Genomic DNA, 18,310 nt, shown 5'->3' on the forward strand with positions numbered 1-18,310 from the left:
GTTCGCCGACCCCTGGGCACGCCACCATCTGGTCCTCCGCCAGTCGGATGGCTGAGTCCAGCGACGTGGGGCGGTGGCACTGGACCCACTGTGCAGTCTTCTTGGGCAGCCGCGCTACGAACTGCTCCAGTACCACCTGGTCTACGATGTCCTCCACGCCGCGTCCCTCGACCACCAGCCATCTGTGGCACGCGTCCCGGAGCTGTTGGGCCATCACGAAGGGTCGGCCACCTTTCCCCAGACCCAGCGACCGGAAGCCTGCTGGAGGATGGCCCTCTTCAGGTCTTGATAGACCAGGAGGTTCTGGACCGGTAGCTGTTGGGCCGCCAATTGTGCTTCTCCTGTCAGCAAAGGAATGAGGCGTACTGGCCAGTGCTCTTGTGGCCATCCGCAGGTCTCCGCGGTCCTCTCAAATACATCTATGAACGCCTCAGGATCGTCCTGCGTGCTCATTTTCATCAGGGGCACGTGGGTGGGCGGCGCTGTCGCAGCAGATAGTCCCTCGGTCCGAACCTTTCGGTCCAGACAGCTCCCGAACAGCTTGCGGTCCTCTTTTTGGGCACTGACGAGGGCACGGAAACGTTGCTCCTGATCCTCCCTCATCCCGATCAGTGCCCGATGGTGTTCCTCGTGTAGTCCCGCGAGCTATCGGATGATGTCCGCAAACGGCGTGGCTGGCGGGGTTTGCATGATGGCAACGGCTTCTTCTTCCTCTCCCGGGTTTCGGCACCAGTGTAAAGAGGTTCAGATGTGGGGTGGGAAAGGAAGAAGGCAGGGTCGGTGAAATGCTGGAACTCGTGGGATTTATTTTCAACTCAGTTATAAACATAAACTGGCGCCTTGCGCACTCATATCAATCACTCAAAACTTGTATCCTCCTCCGGTTAACACCAGCTTTCTCTCAGATCACAGTCCCAGCGTCTCTCCCACGAGTCCTCAGCGTCTCTCCCTCGCACACTGCCCCCGGCCGAGCTTTTAAGCGGTCTCTCCGCGCCAATCACTGCAATCAGACACAGGTGTTTATCATCATGCACTTGACCTACTTTCTTACCGCCAGTGATGGGAATAACGGCGTTACAGATAAACGGCGTTACTAACGGAATTATTTTTTTCAGTAACGAGTAATCAAACGAATTACTGTTTCTCCCGCTACAACGCCGTTAGCGTTACTGAGGGGAAAAAAATGTGGCGTTAGTCACGTTACTATAATTGAGCTCACTGAAGCGCTTTTCATCCGAACAGGATCTCTGTCAGTCGGACCTGCAACGTGTGTGTGTGTGTGTGTGTGTGTGTGTGCGTGTGCGCGCGCACCAGCCATGCGTGTTGGGGGTGGGTGCGGTGGTACACATAACTGATGATGATTGGTGGGTGGGAGACAAGGTTGAAGTTGATAGGTTGAGTTCACACCTATTTTTTTCACGGTCTATGGTTCACAGACACACACACACATACACACACACACCTATGACGCACACGCATATGCACATTCAGCGATGGTCCAACGACTTCAAAGGTAGCTTTCGCACACTGGAAGTATAAGCGCTACTTTTCCCTCGTTGAAGTGAAAGGTAAGAATATTTATGTAATGTGCAACTTATGCCCAGGAAGAAAGAGTCTCTCCACGCCAGTGGCAAGTGATTCTGAAGCGCCTCACATCATCATATGCCACAAAATTAGTGGCTAAAAACCCAGGTGATAACGTGAGCTCCACTACCAAAGGAAAGTATACTGCCGTCCAAAAGCAAAGCGCAGTAACTACACATTTGGTCAAAATTGAGTTAAGACTTGAAATGGGCTTTGTGACATCTGTTCTGTCTTGTGACAAAGTTTGCTGGTTCAATTTGGTCCAGTTTTAGAGAAACGAGCGTGTCAAAATTGCAGTAACTACAAAATCCAAGCCAATACCAAGGCAAACCGCAGTAAGTGATGTTACTGCGTTCTAGCTTTGTTTCCCCGTCTTTGACACAGCAGATACTGCGGTTTCAGCCTTGTCACGATGGGGATTGTATGCGGTTTGCCCCGATCGTAAGACACAGAAACAAGCCAACCATGGCACAATCCCGCAGCCATATGATGGTTGAACTTGCTTTAAAACGCAAATATTCAAAGACTGGTAAGGAAGATAGCAAAATAATAACTCATAGTAAGGCAACTGACAGCTTTATAATCAGTTAACATTAACTAGCCAGCCGCTAGCAAATTTTGACTTACCTGTGCTGCTCTATTAAAGGCAATATCCTCTGACAAAATAATGATAATCCAATTTAATCACGTTGGTGTTTGTTGATTCGGACATCTCTCAGTTTCAGGCAGCTAATCCAATTGTATTGACAGGGATTACTTCTTCAAAAGTTAGCTGGGTCTGGTAAAGTTATCTTGTTAGACAAAGTTACTCTAAAAGTTGGCGGCGCCAGTCAGCAGGTGACAACCGGACGAGCGCAGCCGGGCCTACAGCAAGCACACTAACTTGCATAATGTACTGAAAGTACTCTATTTTCAAGCACTAATTTAGTAGGCTACTTAATATACAAAACAAAAAAGTGTCAATCAGTTTTTTGGATTTCACAGATAGGCTAGCTAAGAATACATAATAATTATATTTTAATTATTTATTATAGCTTTTAAGGGTGTAGATAGCATAAGCAGGAAATTTACATGTTTGAGAATAGCTTAGAAGTTAGGCTAAAGGGAGAAGAAGCATATATATGTTAACTTAAGTTAATTTACACTCTAACCTATAATTCTAGGAAATTATGTATGGCCATATTAAAGGGATAGTTAAACCGAAAATGAAAATTCTGTATTATATAAAGTTTATTATTTCTATAAACATGTATTAAGAAGCATGAAAAAAGTTGGATGAACACATTTAGTTTCAGAGTGCAGTATCAGCATTTTGGGGGTCAAAGATCACATCGGTGGTCATGGTTTTTATCTATAAAAAATTTCTTCCTAAGAAGGCAATACATGAAAGCATTACCACTAATCTACCCACAACATGTTTGACTGGCTGGTGTAAAAACTTTAAAGCCATTTTTCTCAGTTTCAGTGTTTGCGTAGTTACTGCACTTAGCCTTTGTAGGGCAGTATAGTACTGATAATATTTACACAATATTTACACTATAGTAGCCCTACTGATAATATTTACAATAATGCATTGAATTTGATAGGTGTCTCTCACATTGTCCCACAGCAACATTACAATAGTGTACATTAATGTACAATGTTTTATAATAATAATTTATTCTATTTAGTGTCCAATTCATTCATTTAACATATCTAATATTGGGGGCATCCAAGTTATTTGACATATTTGAACATTTGAAAAAAAAAAAAAAGTAACGCAGGAATTACTTTCCCTGGTAATTAGTTACTTTTATAATAATGTAACTCAGTTACTAACTCAGTTACTATTTGTAAGAAGTACTATTTGTAAGACTGCTTACCGCTCGTCTCCCGGCCTCCTCCGTCCGTGCAGACCTCGCGAAACCACGCCCCTTTCGCCACAGTCTCCTTTTTCATTTATATGGGAAATAAAAAATAATACAGCAGACCTCCATTCCCTGTGGCGAGTTAGGAGAATAATGTGAAAAAAAAGAGCGAATGGAATATTAGGGCCCCGACGTTCCCCTGCTAGATGACCAGAACAATAGAAGCACCAGTTATATGGGCTTCGTATGGGTTGGCCTTTCCATTGGTGAAATCACTGGTTGGGTCACTGCTCATTTTTTGCTGTGTGAAAGGATTAGGCTTTTTCTCAGTGTGAGAGTAGTTTTGAAGTTACTGCTCATCTAAGTGGTGAGGCGTCCTTCCAGACTAGGAGTAGGTTTGATGCCGCTGCTTGATTTAGCTTTGAAATAGCGTTTTAGGCCTTTTTAGGCCGCTTGACGTTTTTGCCTCCTCTCATGTGAGAGTCTTTGAGGCTGCTGCTCCTCCGAGCCTCAGGTAAGATCTATGCTTGCAGGCTGGCCCATACCAGGGCTGCCTCTGTAGCTGGCCTAGGCTATACTTGGGATAGTGGAATTTTGCTGAAGCATTTCCATCTCTGGCCCTTCACTAAGTGAATGCAGGCTTTCTAGCATCCCTAATGTCAGCCTCCTCTCATGGTGAGAGTCGTTCGGCCAAGACCTGCCCCCTTTCTGCATTCTGGGGTGAGATGAATAATGCAGGTTGGTGCAGAGGCAGAATAGCGACCTAGCAGTGGTTGTGGGGCAGGGTTAGGCCGTCTTTCTGTTCACAAAGAGATTGTTTGGTTTGCTTGACCCCACCCCTCAGAGCTAGCTTTATGGACATAGGTGGCCAGGTTAACTTGCTGAACTAATAAAAGATCAAGCGATGGGTTGTATCTGGGTGTTTTTCAAGCAAATAGCCCACTCCCCTAGGCTGGATGCAGATAACATTTATGTCACATCTGCAGCGACTGGCGGGCCCTAACCCTGAAAAACTTCAGGGCCATGTGGTAAGTACTCCCCTATCTCCCCTAGTACTCCACTAATCAGGGTATTTCTGACTACTCCACTCTCAGTTCTGTATCATTCAGTTTTGCTGAGTACACTGCCATTGGCAATGTAGTTAGGTACCAGGTCTGTAGGCGCTGTGTAAATAGTTTATCTGCCAGCGAAGACTGCACTATCATGTATTAGGCCTCAGCAGACATCCATGACGGCTGGCCCCAGAAGGGCTTTTTAGGCCAGTTTGCTTCAAGCAGTTGGCCTTGGCAGTTCGGGCAGTAGACTAGCTGACAAGTATCAGGCCTTAGCAGGCCTCCTTGGAAGAGAGTCCTGATGCTTTTGGGACATACATAGCAGCTGCTATGTAAATCCCTGGGGGGGGGATTTGCTCCTGAAGATAAGAGGAGCTCAATGACGGCTTGGGACCCAGATTGGCGAGGCAGGTAGTTTTTAAATGCGGTTGACTGCTTCTTCACCTCCTGGAATCTCTTGATGACCATATTTACACCATCACCGAAAAGCCCAGAAGACAAGAACAGGGCATCGAGGAGGAAAGTCACTAATGCTATGGAGTGGCCGATGGTGTAGGCCATCTCCTTAGTATATCGTCGGGCTTGACCCTCTTACTCTTATCAATGTTCCTCAATAGGTCAGCCTGGTATGCCTGCATGTGAGGCTAGAAATTCTTGAGGATAACCTTTTTTCATGATCTACACAACTCATTATTCAGATCAGGAAAAAATGGTAATCCCCGACGTGGAGGCTGTGCTCTGGATTGCAAGGAAGCACTCATCCAGATTACTTTTCTTTTGTGCTTCCTGCTTCTCGCTGGGGTAATTAATGTTTAACTTTGCCACAGCGCGAGTCACAACCTCTACGAGCGCCTCATAGACAGGGGGAATGAAGTGGCGAGTCCTCAAACTCCCCCGCATTGATGCTCAGCATCAGTTCACGTCATCAGTGACAGTTCAAGCACCATGCCCTCATCCCAGGAGGAAGTAGCCGCAGAGTGGGCTTCCACATCAGAGCTGACTGATGAGTGCTGAGAAAACACTGCAGCGGTATAATGCACGTCAGCCAACTCCAATTGCGAACCCCACGACATCCGGGGGAGTGAGAGCCGTGGGGAGTGCAAGCCTGGCCAGCCTCATCGAACACGACCAGTTGGGAGCCGAGCACTCTGAGTGGCAGCAACTCACTGTGCACGCAGGTTGCCCCCTCGAAGGCTGCCCGTGCGTGTTCTGCTCCCAAGTGTACACACATCTTGTGTGTGTCCCCACCCATGATGAATCTAGGGCAGGAATGCACACAAGTCTTAAACTACTTTTCACTCGCCATTCTTTTACTTTTTCTGAATGCTGTTGTCATTTTTAGTACAATAACTCCTGTCTAAGGACACACAAACACAAAATAGGAGTTTTACAAATAGTGCTTGCTGAAGAGCAGAAGCTAACGCTATTGTGTGCCAGCCACGTCACATGCCACGTCACTGGGTATGTCTTGACGCAGCACCAATCAGGATTGGATTAGTTTCATACATGCTTAAGACGCTTGCATGGCGAATGCGGTCCCAAAATGTCGTCATACGGCGCAGCGCAAGTTCCCTCGAAAGGGAGCGACGTAGACGTGTCAATGAACATCCAAGAAGGCCTACTGTTAAAGTGCAGGAAGGCAGTATTTTGTACAAAACGTGGATAAACTACAACTACAACTACAAACTTGTCAGATGTGTGGACGTGAACTAATCATTAACAATTCTCGTTTTTAATTTATACTGATCTCGATACTTATTCTCAATAAATTTTAATCTTTACTGTTTTCTGTTACTGCCTGAACTTCACATTATTTGTAGCACAGCCATCCATAATCACAGAAAGATTTGTACTTAATTGTCACCTTTAATAGGTCACTTTAAATGTGTTTGTTAATTTTAGTGAACAATTAACAAACTTTCAGCTTGCAGATTCTTACAATTTTATCTCGAAATACAAGCAATAAATGCTGCTTTGCCGCTCTTTAATGTGGCCTGACAGATCGCTCAATCAGCATTTCGACTTTGGAAAGAGCTTGTATAAATAATTTCACGTAATGTCAAATTTACCTCAGAAAAGCCATTCAATGCTCATAAACTCGTTAGTCCCATAAAATTCCTATATTTTTACTTAACCTGTTGTCTACATGAGAAAGAATTGAAGGAACTTCAAAATTTAATTCAACACCACCCATATAATTGCATGTAAAGAGCTGCACAAAATAGATTGTGTGTGTGCAAGACATACAACAAAGTTTATAGTGAAGTGAAGTGAAGTGAAGTGAAGTGAAGTGAAGTGAAGTGAAGTGAAGTGAAGTGAAGTGAAGTGAAGTGAAGTGAAGTGAAGTGAAGTGAAGTGAAGTGAAGTGAAGTGAAGTGAAGTGTGGCCAAGTATGGTGACCCAGACTTGGAATTTGTGCTCTGCATTTAACCCATCCAAGTGCACACACACAGTATTGAACACACACACCCAAAGAAGTGTGGGGTTCGGTGCCTTGCTCAAGGGTCTCACCTCAGTCATGATATTGATATTGTTATTCACTCCCCCCATGACAATTCCTGCCAGACCTGAGACTCGAACCGCCGACTCTCTAACCATCAGGCCACGACTGCCCCTAGGACGGAGTGATGCTGACATTATTATGGCCTGTGACTCTGGTTCAGATTCTGTGTAAAGAACAATTCTTTGTGACTGTATGTTGTTCTCAAGATGGAAAAGTAATTCAGTTTCTACTTTAAGTGAATCTTAGTTCTTAAAAATGCTGTAAAAGTAGGGCATGACAACACATGACAAAATGAAAACAGGTTAATTATTTTGTAGCACTTAAAAAATACCCCCCCCCCCCCCCTTATAGGATCCAATGGCTCCTTAATATATATATTTTTTTGTCTTGAGCCCTGAATACAAATAAAAACAAAAACACAGCACCAAAAATATTTTTAGTACTAAATTAAATAAGTTTATTATCAACATCATTAATCCCTCATGAATACAGTATGTCGCAATGACATTTAGGATTCCTTTCTCTGTGAAGGATGGTTTTGCACAAGTATTTGCCTTCCCTTTTGCATCTAAAGAGTATGGTTTAACAATAGGCATGTATATGGTCATACAGCCAAATATTTTTAATTGCTCTCTGTCACTGTGTATCGCTGTAGATCAAGCACATGACGAAGAAAATACTTGGACAATCTTTTAATCTACTAATAAGCACAATAAACAGAAGAATAGAGAGAAAAATAACCACAATCAAATTGACCTAAAATAAAGCAAGGAGGAACTAAAATCAGCGGGCTTATATACATTGTAAACTGAGGAGCTAATTAATGAGACACCTGAAATGAGGACAGAAAACAAACCGATCATAAAGTGTTTAATGCCCTGTCCACTTCAAAGACAGAAAGCGTTGTCTCTCTCTCTTTTTTTTTTTTACCATCATACATCTGGTATCTAGTATGTTCACATTCAGTTTACAAACTGAGATAGAACTATACATTACTTTGTGTTTTATCAAATTACAAAAAAAAAACACAAAACAAAAATCATGAATAATCTGTAAATATATCTAAGAGAGAGGATGCTGTCTTCAATATTTTAAGAGTTAAGATGTGTTTAACTGATATTTTAAACCAGCGGTAAAATAAAGCATAGACAACAGGATTCATGCCTGAGTTAGCATATATAGTCCATATTAGAAATGTCATTGTAGCAGATGGGATTATTATAGTATTTGTTAAAGACAAGATATAGTATGGAATAAAGCAGAGCAGATAAGCTGCCACAATGATTCCTAATGTCAGAGCAGCTTTGCTCTCAGATTTCCTCCTCACTGAACCTTCCGTTACACATTTTCCACCCTCCATCAGAGAGTTTATAACTTTCACCTGCTGATGTACAACATAAAATATCCTCAAATATAAAGTTATGATCACAGTCAAAGGAAACAAGAAAGAACAGAATAGGTCAACGAAAAACCATGAAAACCCTATTATGAAATAGCACTTTCCATAACAAATGTCTGCTCTTTGTGAACTTTCAAAATACCTGCTATTAATCACAAAGGCAATGTTGTAAGCAGAGGAGAAAAACCAGCAGAGGCAGATGCATATTATGATTCTAGTTGTGGTTATTTTATGTGGGTACAGTAAAGGGTGACACACAGCCACATAACGATCAACAGCTATTAAAACTAAATTGCAAATAGATACTGAGGTGAGCAGACCCATGATTATTATAAACAGGTCACACAAAATGTCTCCAAAGTACCAACATGTCTCAATCAACTTGATGGCATCCATAGGCATAACAATAAGTCCAATAAGCAGGTCGGCAACAGCCAGAGAGAGAATAATCAGGTTGGTTGGTGTGTGAAGCTTCTTGAAGTGAGAGATGGAGATGATCACCAGCAGGTTCAGAAACACAGTCCATGCTGACATAAATGAAAAAAACACATACATGATATTGTATTCATGTCTGGAGCGTTTTCCCTTGATACATGACGAGTTCATGCCAGGAAAGCAGTATTGAGTCTCATGGTCCTTTGTCTCATAGGCCATGAGTATGTCTCCTCCTGTTAGGAGTTTGTTCTGCAAACTGTGGTTTCATTTATACAGTGTCTGGATCAGACCTCCCATCTACCACCCACTCTGATGCTGCCCAATAACAATTATTTTCTTCCAATAGTTCCAACACTGGCAGTAAAATGACAAAAATGAGTAACACAAATCAGGGTTTTTCCTGGGTAAAAAATGGTCTTTGGTGGTGGTAGACAAACACAGTCATCCACACACACAGTACAAAGGCAAATAAATAGGTTTTTCATATTAATTTATCCTATTTATTCATAAAATAAAAAAATATCACGGTCAGGTCAGATCATAAAACAAAGTGCTTACAACTATTTTACATTTTAAAAATCTATACATATTTATGTAAAAAGTCATTAAGTGACTGATTTGAAAAATTTGTAATAAAAGGAACAAAGTAACACATTACACATTACATAGAAAAATCGGTTTATCGTTTGCACTTACACTCAAATACAGATTGTTCCCTTTCAGTCAGTCATGAATTGGGATCTTGCCTGAGAGCCCAATCACCTTCGAGTAGTAACAGAATAAGCCAATGCATATTGGCGAGTGAGATTTGTTTTGTTCGAGTCTGACCCGGAGCTAACTACCATGCTTTCTCGGGCTGCCGCAAGTGTCGGGCTCGAGTGGAATCCTCCACTGTGTCCTGAACCTTTGCAGTTGGATGATTGATATCTCTGGGCATGGCGTTCTGAGCAACTTCCCGCTCCAGTGCCATTCTTCCCGGAAGTGCACGAGGAGGTCACAAATCGTAGAAGGCACCTTTTTCTGCCCGAAGCTGCTTCACTTCCTCCTCCGCTCTCACTACCCTCAATGGTGTGGCAGTCAAAGGGTACATGGAGATTCCACAGGTGGAGCGTGCAGTTGCGGTGTAGTTATGCCCGCAAAATGCTGCCACTCTGGCTGAACCCGGCCAAGATGGAGTAAGTCGACAAGGTCCGCTTTCTCAACTCCCCCATCTCCCAGGCAGGTCTATTCGGTGATGCTGTCGAGAACTTTACCCAGCAGTTCTCAGCAGTACAGAATCAGACGGAGGTGATCAAACAAATCCTGCCCCAACGGAATGCTGTTGCCAACACCCATCCGGCTGCCCCTCCCCCCATCTGCTTGTCGCCGAAGGTGCAGCCTCCACATCTGCTCCATTGTGGCCACAGCAGCAGCCTTCACCTGGACTGCACCTGGAGCTCCCCGCAGAAAGGTGACACCACCTGTCTCAGCACCAGCCAAACATTCCAAGAGGCCGCAAAGCATCCCTGAGACGGGCAACTCAGAGATGGGGGGAGCTGCTCAATTGTTTCTTCAAAAATAATTTATTTCTGTTCCGCAGCTGGTCTCACAGCCAGCCGTACCCAAAATCTCAGCAAAAGAGCAGTTTCCTCTGTCTCTGGGTTACAAGGGGTGTGGGTTGACAGTGAGCTACGCAATGCCTTGCCCCTCTCATCCCCCTCTTCTTTTGCCAACAGGCAGGAGTATGCGGTTCGAGGATGCACCGCCTTCTCTTTCATCTCCTGAGAGCTCGCTGTACCAGAAGTGTTGCTTCTTCTTGTGCATTGGCACAAGGTGCCTCGCTGACAGATATTTGTAGAGCTACGGGCTAGACGACACCCAACATGTTTGCTCGATTTTATAGCCTTCCTGTAGAGCTGGTATCCTCTCGTGTGCTTGCTTCAACCAGCCAGTAACACCGAAGACCCCGCTCAGTGTCAGCTTGCTGCGCTAGGACTGGATACGTGCACTATTTTGTTCCCCAGTTGGTGAAACCTTTGAGTTCCTCCATCACCACCTACGGCAGTAAGACGTGGCCGAGCGTCCGACGCCAGGCTTAGCTCTCATAAGTACACCCAAGGGCTGAACCCTGTGCTAGGTTAGGTGCCATATGTTGTGACCCCTACAACGGTCCCATATGTGCATTCTTCCAATGTACAGCTTCCCTGATGGCAAGCCCATGTCTTTCTTTTGGCAGAGTCCGCTCTGTCATCCCTGCCAGTGTTGACTCCCTCCTAATTTGGCCAGAGCCACCTCAGAGACATCCCATATGTTGCACTGCCCTAATTGCCAGTCCATATGTGTGATTCCCACATGACACCTACCTACAGGTAGGGTGTGGTCTCCAAAGCATTTGCTTCTGTTTGGAAGGGTCCGCTTTCCCAATGTTATCCAAGTAGTCTTGCTGATTGTGTCATGCAGAACAGCAGTTATTGACTTTCTATGTGTCAGCCCTGTCCCGTAGTGCTTTGTTAGGGATCCCAATACGTTAGCGATGTTCTGACATGCCTTTGAACATTCAAGACCTCCCATAAGCATTAAGGGACCCTTGATTTTTTTTTAATTAATACTAGAATACTAGAAATATAACATATGACATAATATATAACAATAAAAATGTTTTGTTGTATATTATGTCAAAGAAGCTAGTCCAAATTAGATTTACGTCTGAAAAAACGCTCAAGTCCGCAACACGCAGTTTTCTGAAAATATTTCACGAGTTTGTGTGCCCATATAATCTTAGTGAAAGTGGTAAACAGATTTGGTTTGCGGTCTGCTATAGAGGGGCTCGGAGAGGATATTCTACCCGAGCTCCGATTGCCCCCCAAAAACATAAATGCAGAATCAGACAGCAAGCGAGAATTCTGGGATTTAAACTGATTACTTAAGGAATTTGTATAATTATTTCAATAGTCTATAAGACCCCCCAAAATTGGAGAACAGAAGGAATGGGAGACTGCACTGCAGCAGCAGTATGGAGGTAGGCAGGTCACTGCTGTGGCTGTTTTAAAACAGGTGAGGTGCTGCGGTGGCAGCATTGATTGAGTGGGGCACTGCAGCGGCAGTATCAAATTGGTGGAGAGCTGCAGCAGCAGTATCAGGCGGAACACTGCAGTAGTAGTATCATCAGACGGAGCAGTATGGCAGCAGCAGAATCAGACGGAGCAGTACGGCAGCAGCATCAAATTGGCGGAGCACTGCAGCATCAAATTGGCAGAGGACTGCAGCGGCATCAAATTGGCGGAGCACTGCAGCGGAAGCATCAAAATGGCAGAGCACTGCAGCGGCAGAATCAGGCATAGCAGTGTGGCAGCAGCATCAAATTGGCGGAGCACTGCAGCGGAGGCATCAAAATGGCAGAGCACTGCAGCGGCAGAATCAGGCATAGCAGTGTGGCAGCAGCATCAAATTAGTGGAGCACTGCAGCGGAGGCATCAAAATGGCAGAGCACTGCAGCGGCAGTGTCAATTGGAGGAGCACTGCAGCGGCAGTGTCAATTGGAGGAGCACTGCAGCGGCAGCATCAAATTGGCGGAGCACTGCAGTGGCAGCATCAAATTGGCGGAGCACTGCAGGGGCAGAATCAGGCGTAGCAGTGCGGCAGCAGCATCAAATTGGTGGAGCACTGCAGCGGAGGCATCAAAATGGCAGAGCACTGCAGTGGCAGTATCAGGCGGAGCACTGCAGCGGCAGTATCAAATTGGCGGAGCACTGGAGCGGCAGTATCAAATTGGTGGAGCACTGCAGCAAGGCAAGGCAAGGCAAGTTTATTTGTATAGCACATTTCATACACAGTGGCAATTCAAAGTGCTTTACATAGAAGTTAAGTTAAAATAGTCATAAGTGAAAAAATAAAAAATAAAAATATATATAGTATTACAGTTATAATAGGAATTAAAAGGAAATAAAAAATAAAGATGAAATACCCTATCTGGGGTGGAAGAAAATGGAGAGTCAGGTTTACTTTAAAAATATTTGTCAGGTAACTGTGCGTTTAGACAGTACCCTTACAGACAAATCTTCTTGGCCTAACTTGAGGGCGTTCTCTAGATGTTTTACCCGCCAGAGTAGATCTAAACGGGTCTTCCTCGCACCGGAGGGAGTACTCAAAAAATATTTGTCAGGTAACTGTGCATTTAAACATTACCCTTACAGACAAATCTTCCTGGACAGGAACACCAGGGCTATCTCTACTTTGTTCGACCGTCAGAGCGGATCTACACGGTCCTTCCTCTTACCACCAAGGCTATACAGATCTATCCGTCAGAGCAGATCTAAACGGATCGTCCTCGCACCAGAGGGATTTCGATTTATCTCTCCCCGGTCTCTCAACCTCTTCCACCCAGACAGCCTTAACAAAATAAAAAATAATAAAAAATAAAAAGTATAATTAAAAACTAAAAATAAAACAGGGTTAAATTGAAACACAATTAAAGTGCAAGCAGTTCGGACAAAGCACAGAGCTCATTCAGTAAATGCATAAGATAAGGTGCAATCAGTCGGATGTACAGTGGCATAGCTCATTCAGTAAATGCACAGCTAAACAGATGTGTTTTGAGTCTGGATTTGAAAGTGGCTACTGTTGGAGCACATCTGATCTGTTCAGGAAGCTGGTTCCAGCTACGGCTGGCATAATAGCTAAAAGCAGACTCTCCTTGCTTTGAGTGAACCCTTGGTATTTCTAATTGACTTGATCCTGATGATCTGAGTGATCTGTTGGGTTTGTATTTAATCAGCATATCTGCAATGTATTTATGTCCTAGGTCATTGAGTGATTTATATAAAAGTAATAGTACTTTAAAATCTATTCTAAATGTAACTGGAAGCCAGTGTAAAGATCTGAGGACTGGTGTGATATGGTCATATTTTCTGGTTCTGCTCAGGATCCTGGCAGCAGCGTTCTGTATGAGCTGCAGCTGTCTAATGGTCTTTTTGGGAAGGCCAGTGAGAAGACCATTACAATAGTCCACCCTGCTGGTGATAAAAGCATGAACGAGTTTCTCTAAGTCTTGCCTGGAAATAAAGCTTCTAATTCTTGCAATATTTTTCAGATGATAGTAAGCTGATTTAGTTATTGTTTTGACATGACTACTGAAACTCAGGTCTGACTCCAAAATCACACCAAGAGTCCTGACTTGATTTTTTGATTTTGGACCTTGAGCCTCAAGATATGCGTTCACCTTGAGAATTTCATCATTCCTAATGTAATGATTTCAGCTTTGTCTTTGTTTAACTGAATAAAGTTTTGGCACATCCAACTGTTAACTTCATCAATGCATTTACATAGAGAGTCAATGGGGCTGTAGTCATTAGGTGATAGGGCTAAGTAGATCTGGGTGTCGTCAGCATAATTTTGTTAAGCCATTTTGTTATTTTTCATTATTTGGCTCAGTGGCAGCATGTACAGGTTGAATAGGAGTGGTCAAGTCAAGTCAAGTCAACTTTATTTATATAGCGCTTTTAACAATGTAGATTGTTTCAAAGCAGCTTTACAGTGTTAAACAGGAAAATAATGCAGCATAATTTTATTCAGCTGTATAGCCATTCTGGAAAAAATTTCAAGTATCATACAGTGGTGCAAGAATTGACCCTTGTGGGACTCTGCATGTCATGGATGTCCACTCAGACTTATGGTCACCTATACTCACATAATAGCCTCTCCCTTCTAAGTATGACCTGAACCATTTGAGGACCATTCCAGAAAGCCCAACCCAATTTTCTAGCCTGTCAAGAAGTATGTTGTGGTCAACAGTGTCGAATGCAGCACTGAGGTCCAGTAGTACCAGAATTGATGTTTTGCCTGTATCTGTATTGAGGCGAATATCATTTATAATCTTTATGAGCGCTGTCTCTGTGCTGTGATGCGGTCGGAAACCAGATTGAAAATTGTCAAAGTATCCATTTGAGTTCAAGAATTTGTTCAGGTGACTGAAAACAACTTTTTCAATGATCTTGCCTATGAAGGGGAGATTTGAGATTGGTCTGTAGTTGCTCAGTATGGAGTTATCCAGATTTCTCTTTTTAAGGAGAGGCTTTACTACTGCAGTTTTAAGGGAGTTTGGAAAAGTCCCAGAAAGAAGTGAGGCGTTTACCACTTCTAGGAGATCTGCTTCTAAACAGTTAAACACACTTTTGAAAAAAGAAGTGGGGAGTGTGTCCAGAGCGCAGGTTGATGTTTTAAGGTTCTGTACCATTTCTTCTAAAATTTTACCATCAATTGCTTCGAAATCAGTCATAATAACTTTATGAGGTTGTGGTCTCATCTGACTCACCTCAGAGCAACTGAACGATGTGCTGATCACATTTCTGATATTAATGATTTTCTCGGAGAAGAAGGAAGCAAACTCACTATATTTGCTGTCTGAGAGCATTTCACTGGGAATGTGACTCGGGGGGTTTGTTAGTCTCTCTACAGTAGCAAAAAGAGTGTGTGTGTTGTTTATGTTTCTGTTTATAATATTTGAAAAGAAGGTCTGTCTAGCTTTGCCTAGTTCCACATTGAAAGCACGAAGACTGTTTTTATAAATGTTGTAACGGACTACAAGTTTTGTCTTTCGCCACATGCGTTCAGATTTCCTGCATTGTCTTTTCATTAATTGCACTGCTGTTGAGTTTCTCCAAGGTGCTTTTTGTTTGCCACTCTTTTTTCTGACTTTCACAGGAGCAATATCATCAATTACACCCTTAACTTTTGAGTTAAAAGAGTCAAGGAGAAAACCAACAGAGTCTGCAGATATGCTTGGTGTTCTCATTTAAGCTTTTTTTTTTTGACAGAGACAGATCTAGTTTCAATGGCAGGAGAGATTGATATATCAAAGAAAATACAGAAATGATCAGACAGTGCCACATCCTTAATAACTATCGATGAAATGTTTAGCCCCTTACTGATAAGTAAATCTATAGTGTGTCCACGATCATGTGTGGGTCCGTGTACATGTTGTGTCAAATCAAAAGTGTTAAGAACAGTCATGAGATCTTTTGTTGTACTGGATTCAGCATTGTCAATGTGAATGTTAAAATCCCCAGCAATAGCAAAACAGTCATACTCAGATGAGATTGCTGATAACAGCTCTGTAAAGTCATCAATAAAGGCCGGAGAATATTTCGGAGGCCTATAAATAATGATAAGCAGGATGCGTGGTGCACCTTTTAGCACAATGCCCAGATATTCTAGAGACAAATAGTCACCAAATGATACTTGCTTACATTGATAGACATCTTTAAATAGAGCTGCGACCCCCCCACCCCTTCTGACTGGTCTGCAGACACTCATAAAAGTAAAGTTAGGAGGGGCTGTTTCATTGAGGACTGTTGCACTGCAGCTGTCTTCTAGTCACGTTTCATTTAGAAGCAAAAAATCTAGGTTGTTTGTGGATATTAAGTCATTGACTAGAAATGATTTGTTTTTAAGTGAACGGATGTTTAAAAGTGCTAACTTAACAGTATTCATTTAAATTTTTTCCCCCACAGTAATCTTAGTTTGACAAGTAACAGGCAGCAGATTAGATGGGTTTGCCATACGGCCTGAGAAAGCCTTGGACTTTCTATCACGTAACAGAACAGAAATAGAGAAAGAAACAGGTGCACTGGGTTCGCGCTTGTTTTGTAAACATTTGATAAGATTGCTGTTGACGTTGCGAGGACCCAGAACACGTCACTGAGAGCTGGTAAAAGTTGTTTTTGGTGCAGATGGAGGAGGGTGTGTGCCCTGGCGTTGTGACCGAAGAAATCTCACAGGAGGAGGGGCAGAGTGAGCTGGGCCAACAGTCTTTGGTGGTTGTGGTGCTCGACGCTCTTTAGTTGATATCTGGGGGCTTGCAGCGATCGAGTGTGATTGTCTGGTTCCAGTATAAACAAAATCCATTTTCTCTGTGAAGCTCAGAAGTGGGGATGCTGTTGATATGTTATTGTCTGGTTCAAGGAGTGACATTTCTTCCAGCTTATTGCTTATATCACATATAAGTTGTAAAAGTTCACCAGTCTCACCCCTGATGGTCCCCATTTTTACCAGTGCCTCCACAGACTCCACAGTATGGGCTGAGATGTTACTGTTTAGTGGCTCGATCTGTGTCACTTGGAGCAGTTCTAATCCGTCACAGTCTGTCTGTGGTGAGCTCTGAGGGCAGGGCTCAGCTGGGAGTGTGTCCATGAGAAGTGGTTGTTGTGGCTGCGTGGTGTTATCATTGTCCTTGTGGGGTGTATCAACCGCATGTCCATTCAGATGCTGAAATGAAGTCCTGTGATCGTACTGTACTGGTGTGTGTGTGCCATCCAGGTTGAGTGGGTTAGCACACACAGCTGAAGGATGCTGAAGGGAAAAATAAATATTGTCCTTTAGCATTCTTGCACCGAGTTTGTTTGGGTGGAGGCCATTTGATGTAAACAGTTGTCTCTGACTCCAGAAGAGATTAAAATTGTCGATAAAGTTCACTCCCTTCATGTTGCAGGTTTTTTGCAGCCATGTATTAAGCCCAAGTAGCCGTGAGAACCTATTTGTTCCTCTTGCTGGAAGTGGTCCACTGATGAACGGCTGAACTTTCAGTTTTCTAAGTGTTTCAACAAGTTCATTGAAATCCCTCTTTAGGAGTTCTGACTCCTCTCTCTGAATATCGTTCTTGCCCACATGAATGATAAGTCGATTTGCAGTCTTATGTTTCATCAGAATGTTCTTAAGTTCCCTGTTTACATCAGAAACTGTTGCTTGAGGAAGGCAGCATGTAGTTGTATCCCTGCTGCTAATGTTTCTGACTGTGGAGTCCCCCACTATCAGAGTCCTGGGCTCGGCTGCGCTCTGAGCTGAGGGCTGCTGTCTGCTTGACCTTGAGCGCCTGTTAGCATTAGTGTTAGCTGCGGGCTGATTCAATCTGTGTTCGGTCACATTTATCACGTTTGGGGTTTCCTCACCCACATTCATTAGCACTTCAAATCTGTTTTCAAGATGTATATTTGGTGGTAGAAAACTAGTGTTTGCAATCCTTTTGTCTGGGGTAGAGCATGCTACTGCGGCAATATGTGATGCTCGTGACAATCTGATGTCTCGAGTGCCTTTTGGTCTTGCTCCCTGTTTGTTCCATCGATTAGTGTGTTGATCAGTTACTTGTTTCTCTACCTGTTGAGTAGCACTACATTTATGGGACTCACCGGCAGTGTGCAGAGGGCGATCATGATGAAGCTCTGCTGTGTGATTTGTCTGGATGGATGGTTCCGCAAATAACTTTGTTTCAAGAACTGCAATCCTTTGTAAAAGTCTGTGGGAGTTTGTGCAGCAAGTAGATTCTAGAAGAGGCATTTTCTTATCCTTTTGAATGTAGGCAGCTGTGTTTTCCCTTGTCCGGAATGTAAGCTGGAGGCAGTGGGAGGCTGGTCGGTTGAAATATTCCGCTTTTTGTTTAGGAATTCAGTCACCAGAGTTTCTAATTTTATCATTGGAGTCAAGCTTTGTCGTTTGAGCACTGTGCTGATTTGCTGAAGTT

The 18,310-nt window shown here is 43.5% G+C and overlaps 3 protein-coding genes across 3 annotated transcripts in view; 1 reads left to right on the forward strand and 2 right to left on the reverse strand.

Moving 5' to 3' along the window:
- The window catches only part of LOC307118620 (trace amine-associated receptor 13c-like), a gene marked incomplete at both ends in the record, with an annotated part of 186,017 nt that overhangs the window by 101,259 nt on the left and 66,448 nt on the right, over window positions 1-18,310 (reverse strand). The gene's annotated exons all lie outside the window — the stretch shown is intronic.
- The window catches only part of LOC307119133 (trace amine-associated receptor 13c-like), a gene marked incomplete at both ends in the record, with an annotated part of 103,551 nt that overhangs the window by 27,950 nt on the left and 57,291 nt on the right, over window positions 1-18,310 (forward strand). The gene's annotated exons all lie outside the window — the stretch shown is intronic.
- Window positions 8,026-9,066, reverse strand: LOC307118628 (trace amine-associated receptor 13c-like; the record flags this gene model as incomplete). The annotated part of the gene is made up of 1 exon (XM_079804312.1): window positions 8,026-9,066. The coding sequence occupies exon 1, from the start codon at window positions 9,037-9,039 to the stop codon at window positions 8,026-8,028; it is 1,014 nt and encodes a 337-aa protein (XP_079660438.1). The 5' UTR covers window positions 9,040-9,066.

This window comes from Gobio gobio, assembly GCF_949357685.1.
Source record: "Gobio gobio genome assembly, chromosome: 22".
Taxonomy (NCBI): domain Eukaryota; kingdom Metazoa; phylum Chordata; class Actinopteri; order Cypriniformes; family Gobionidae; genus Gobio; species Gobio gobio.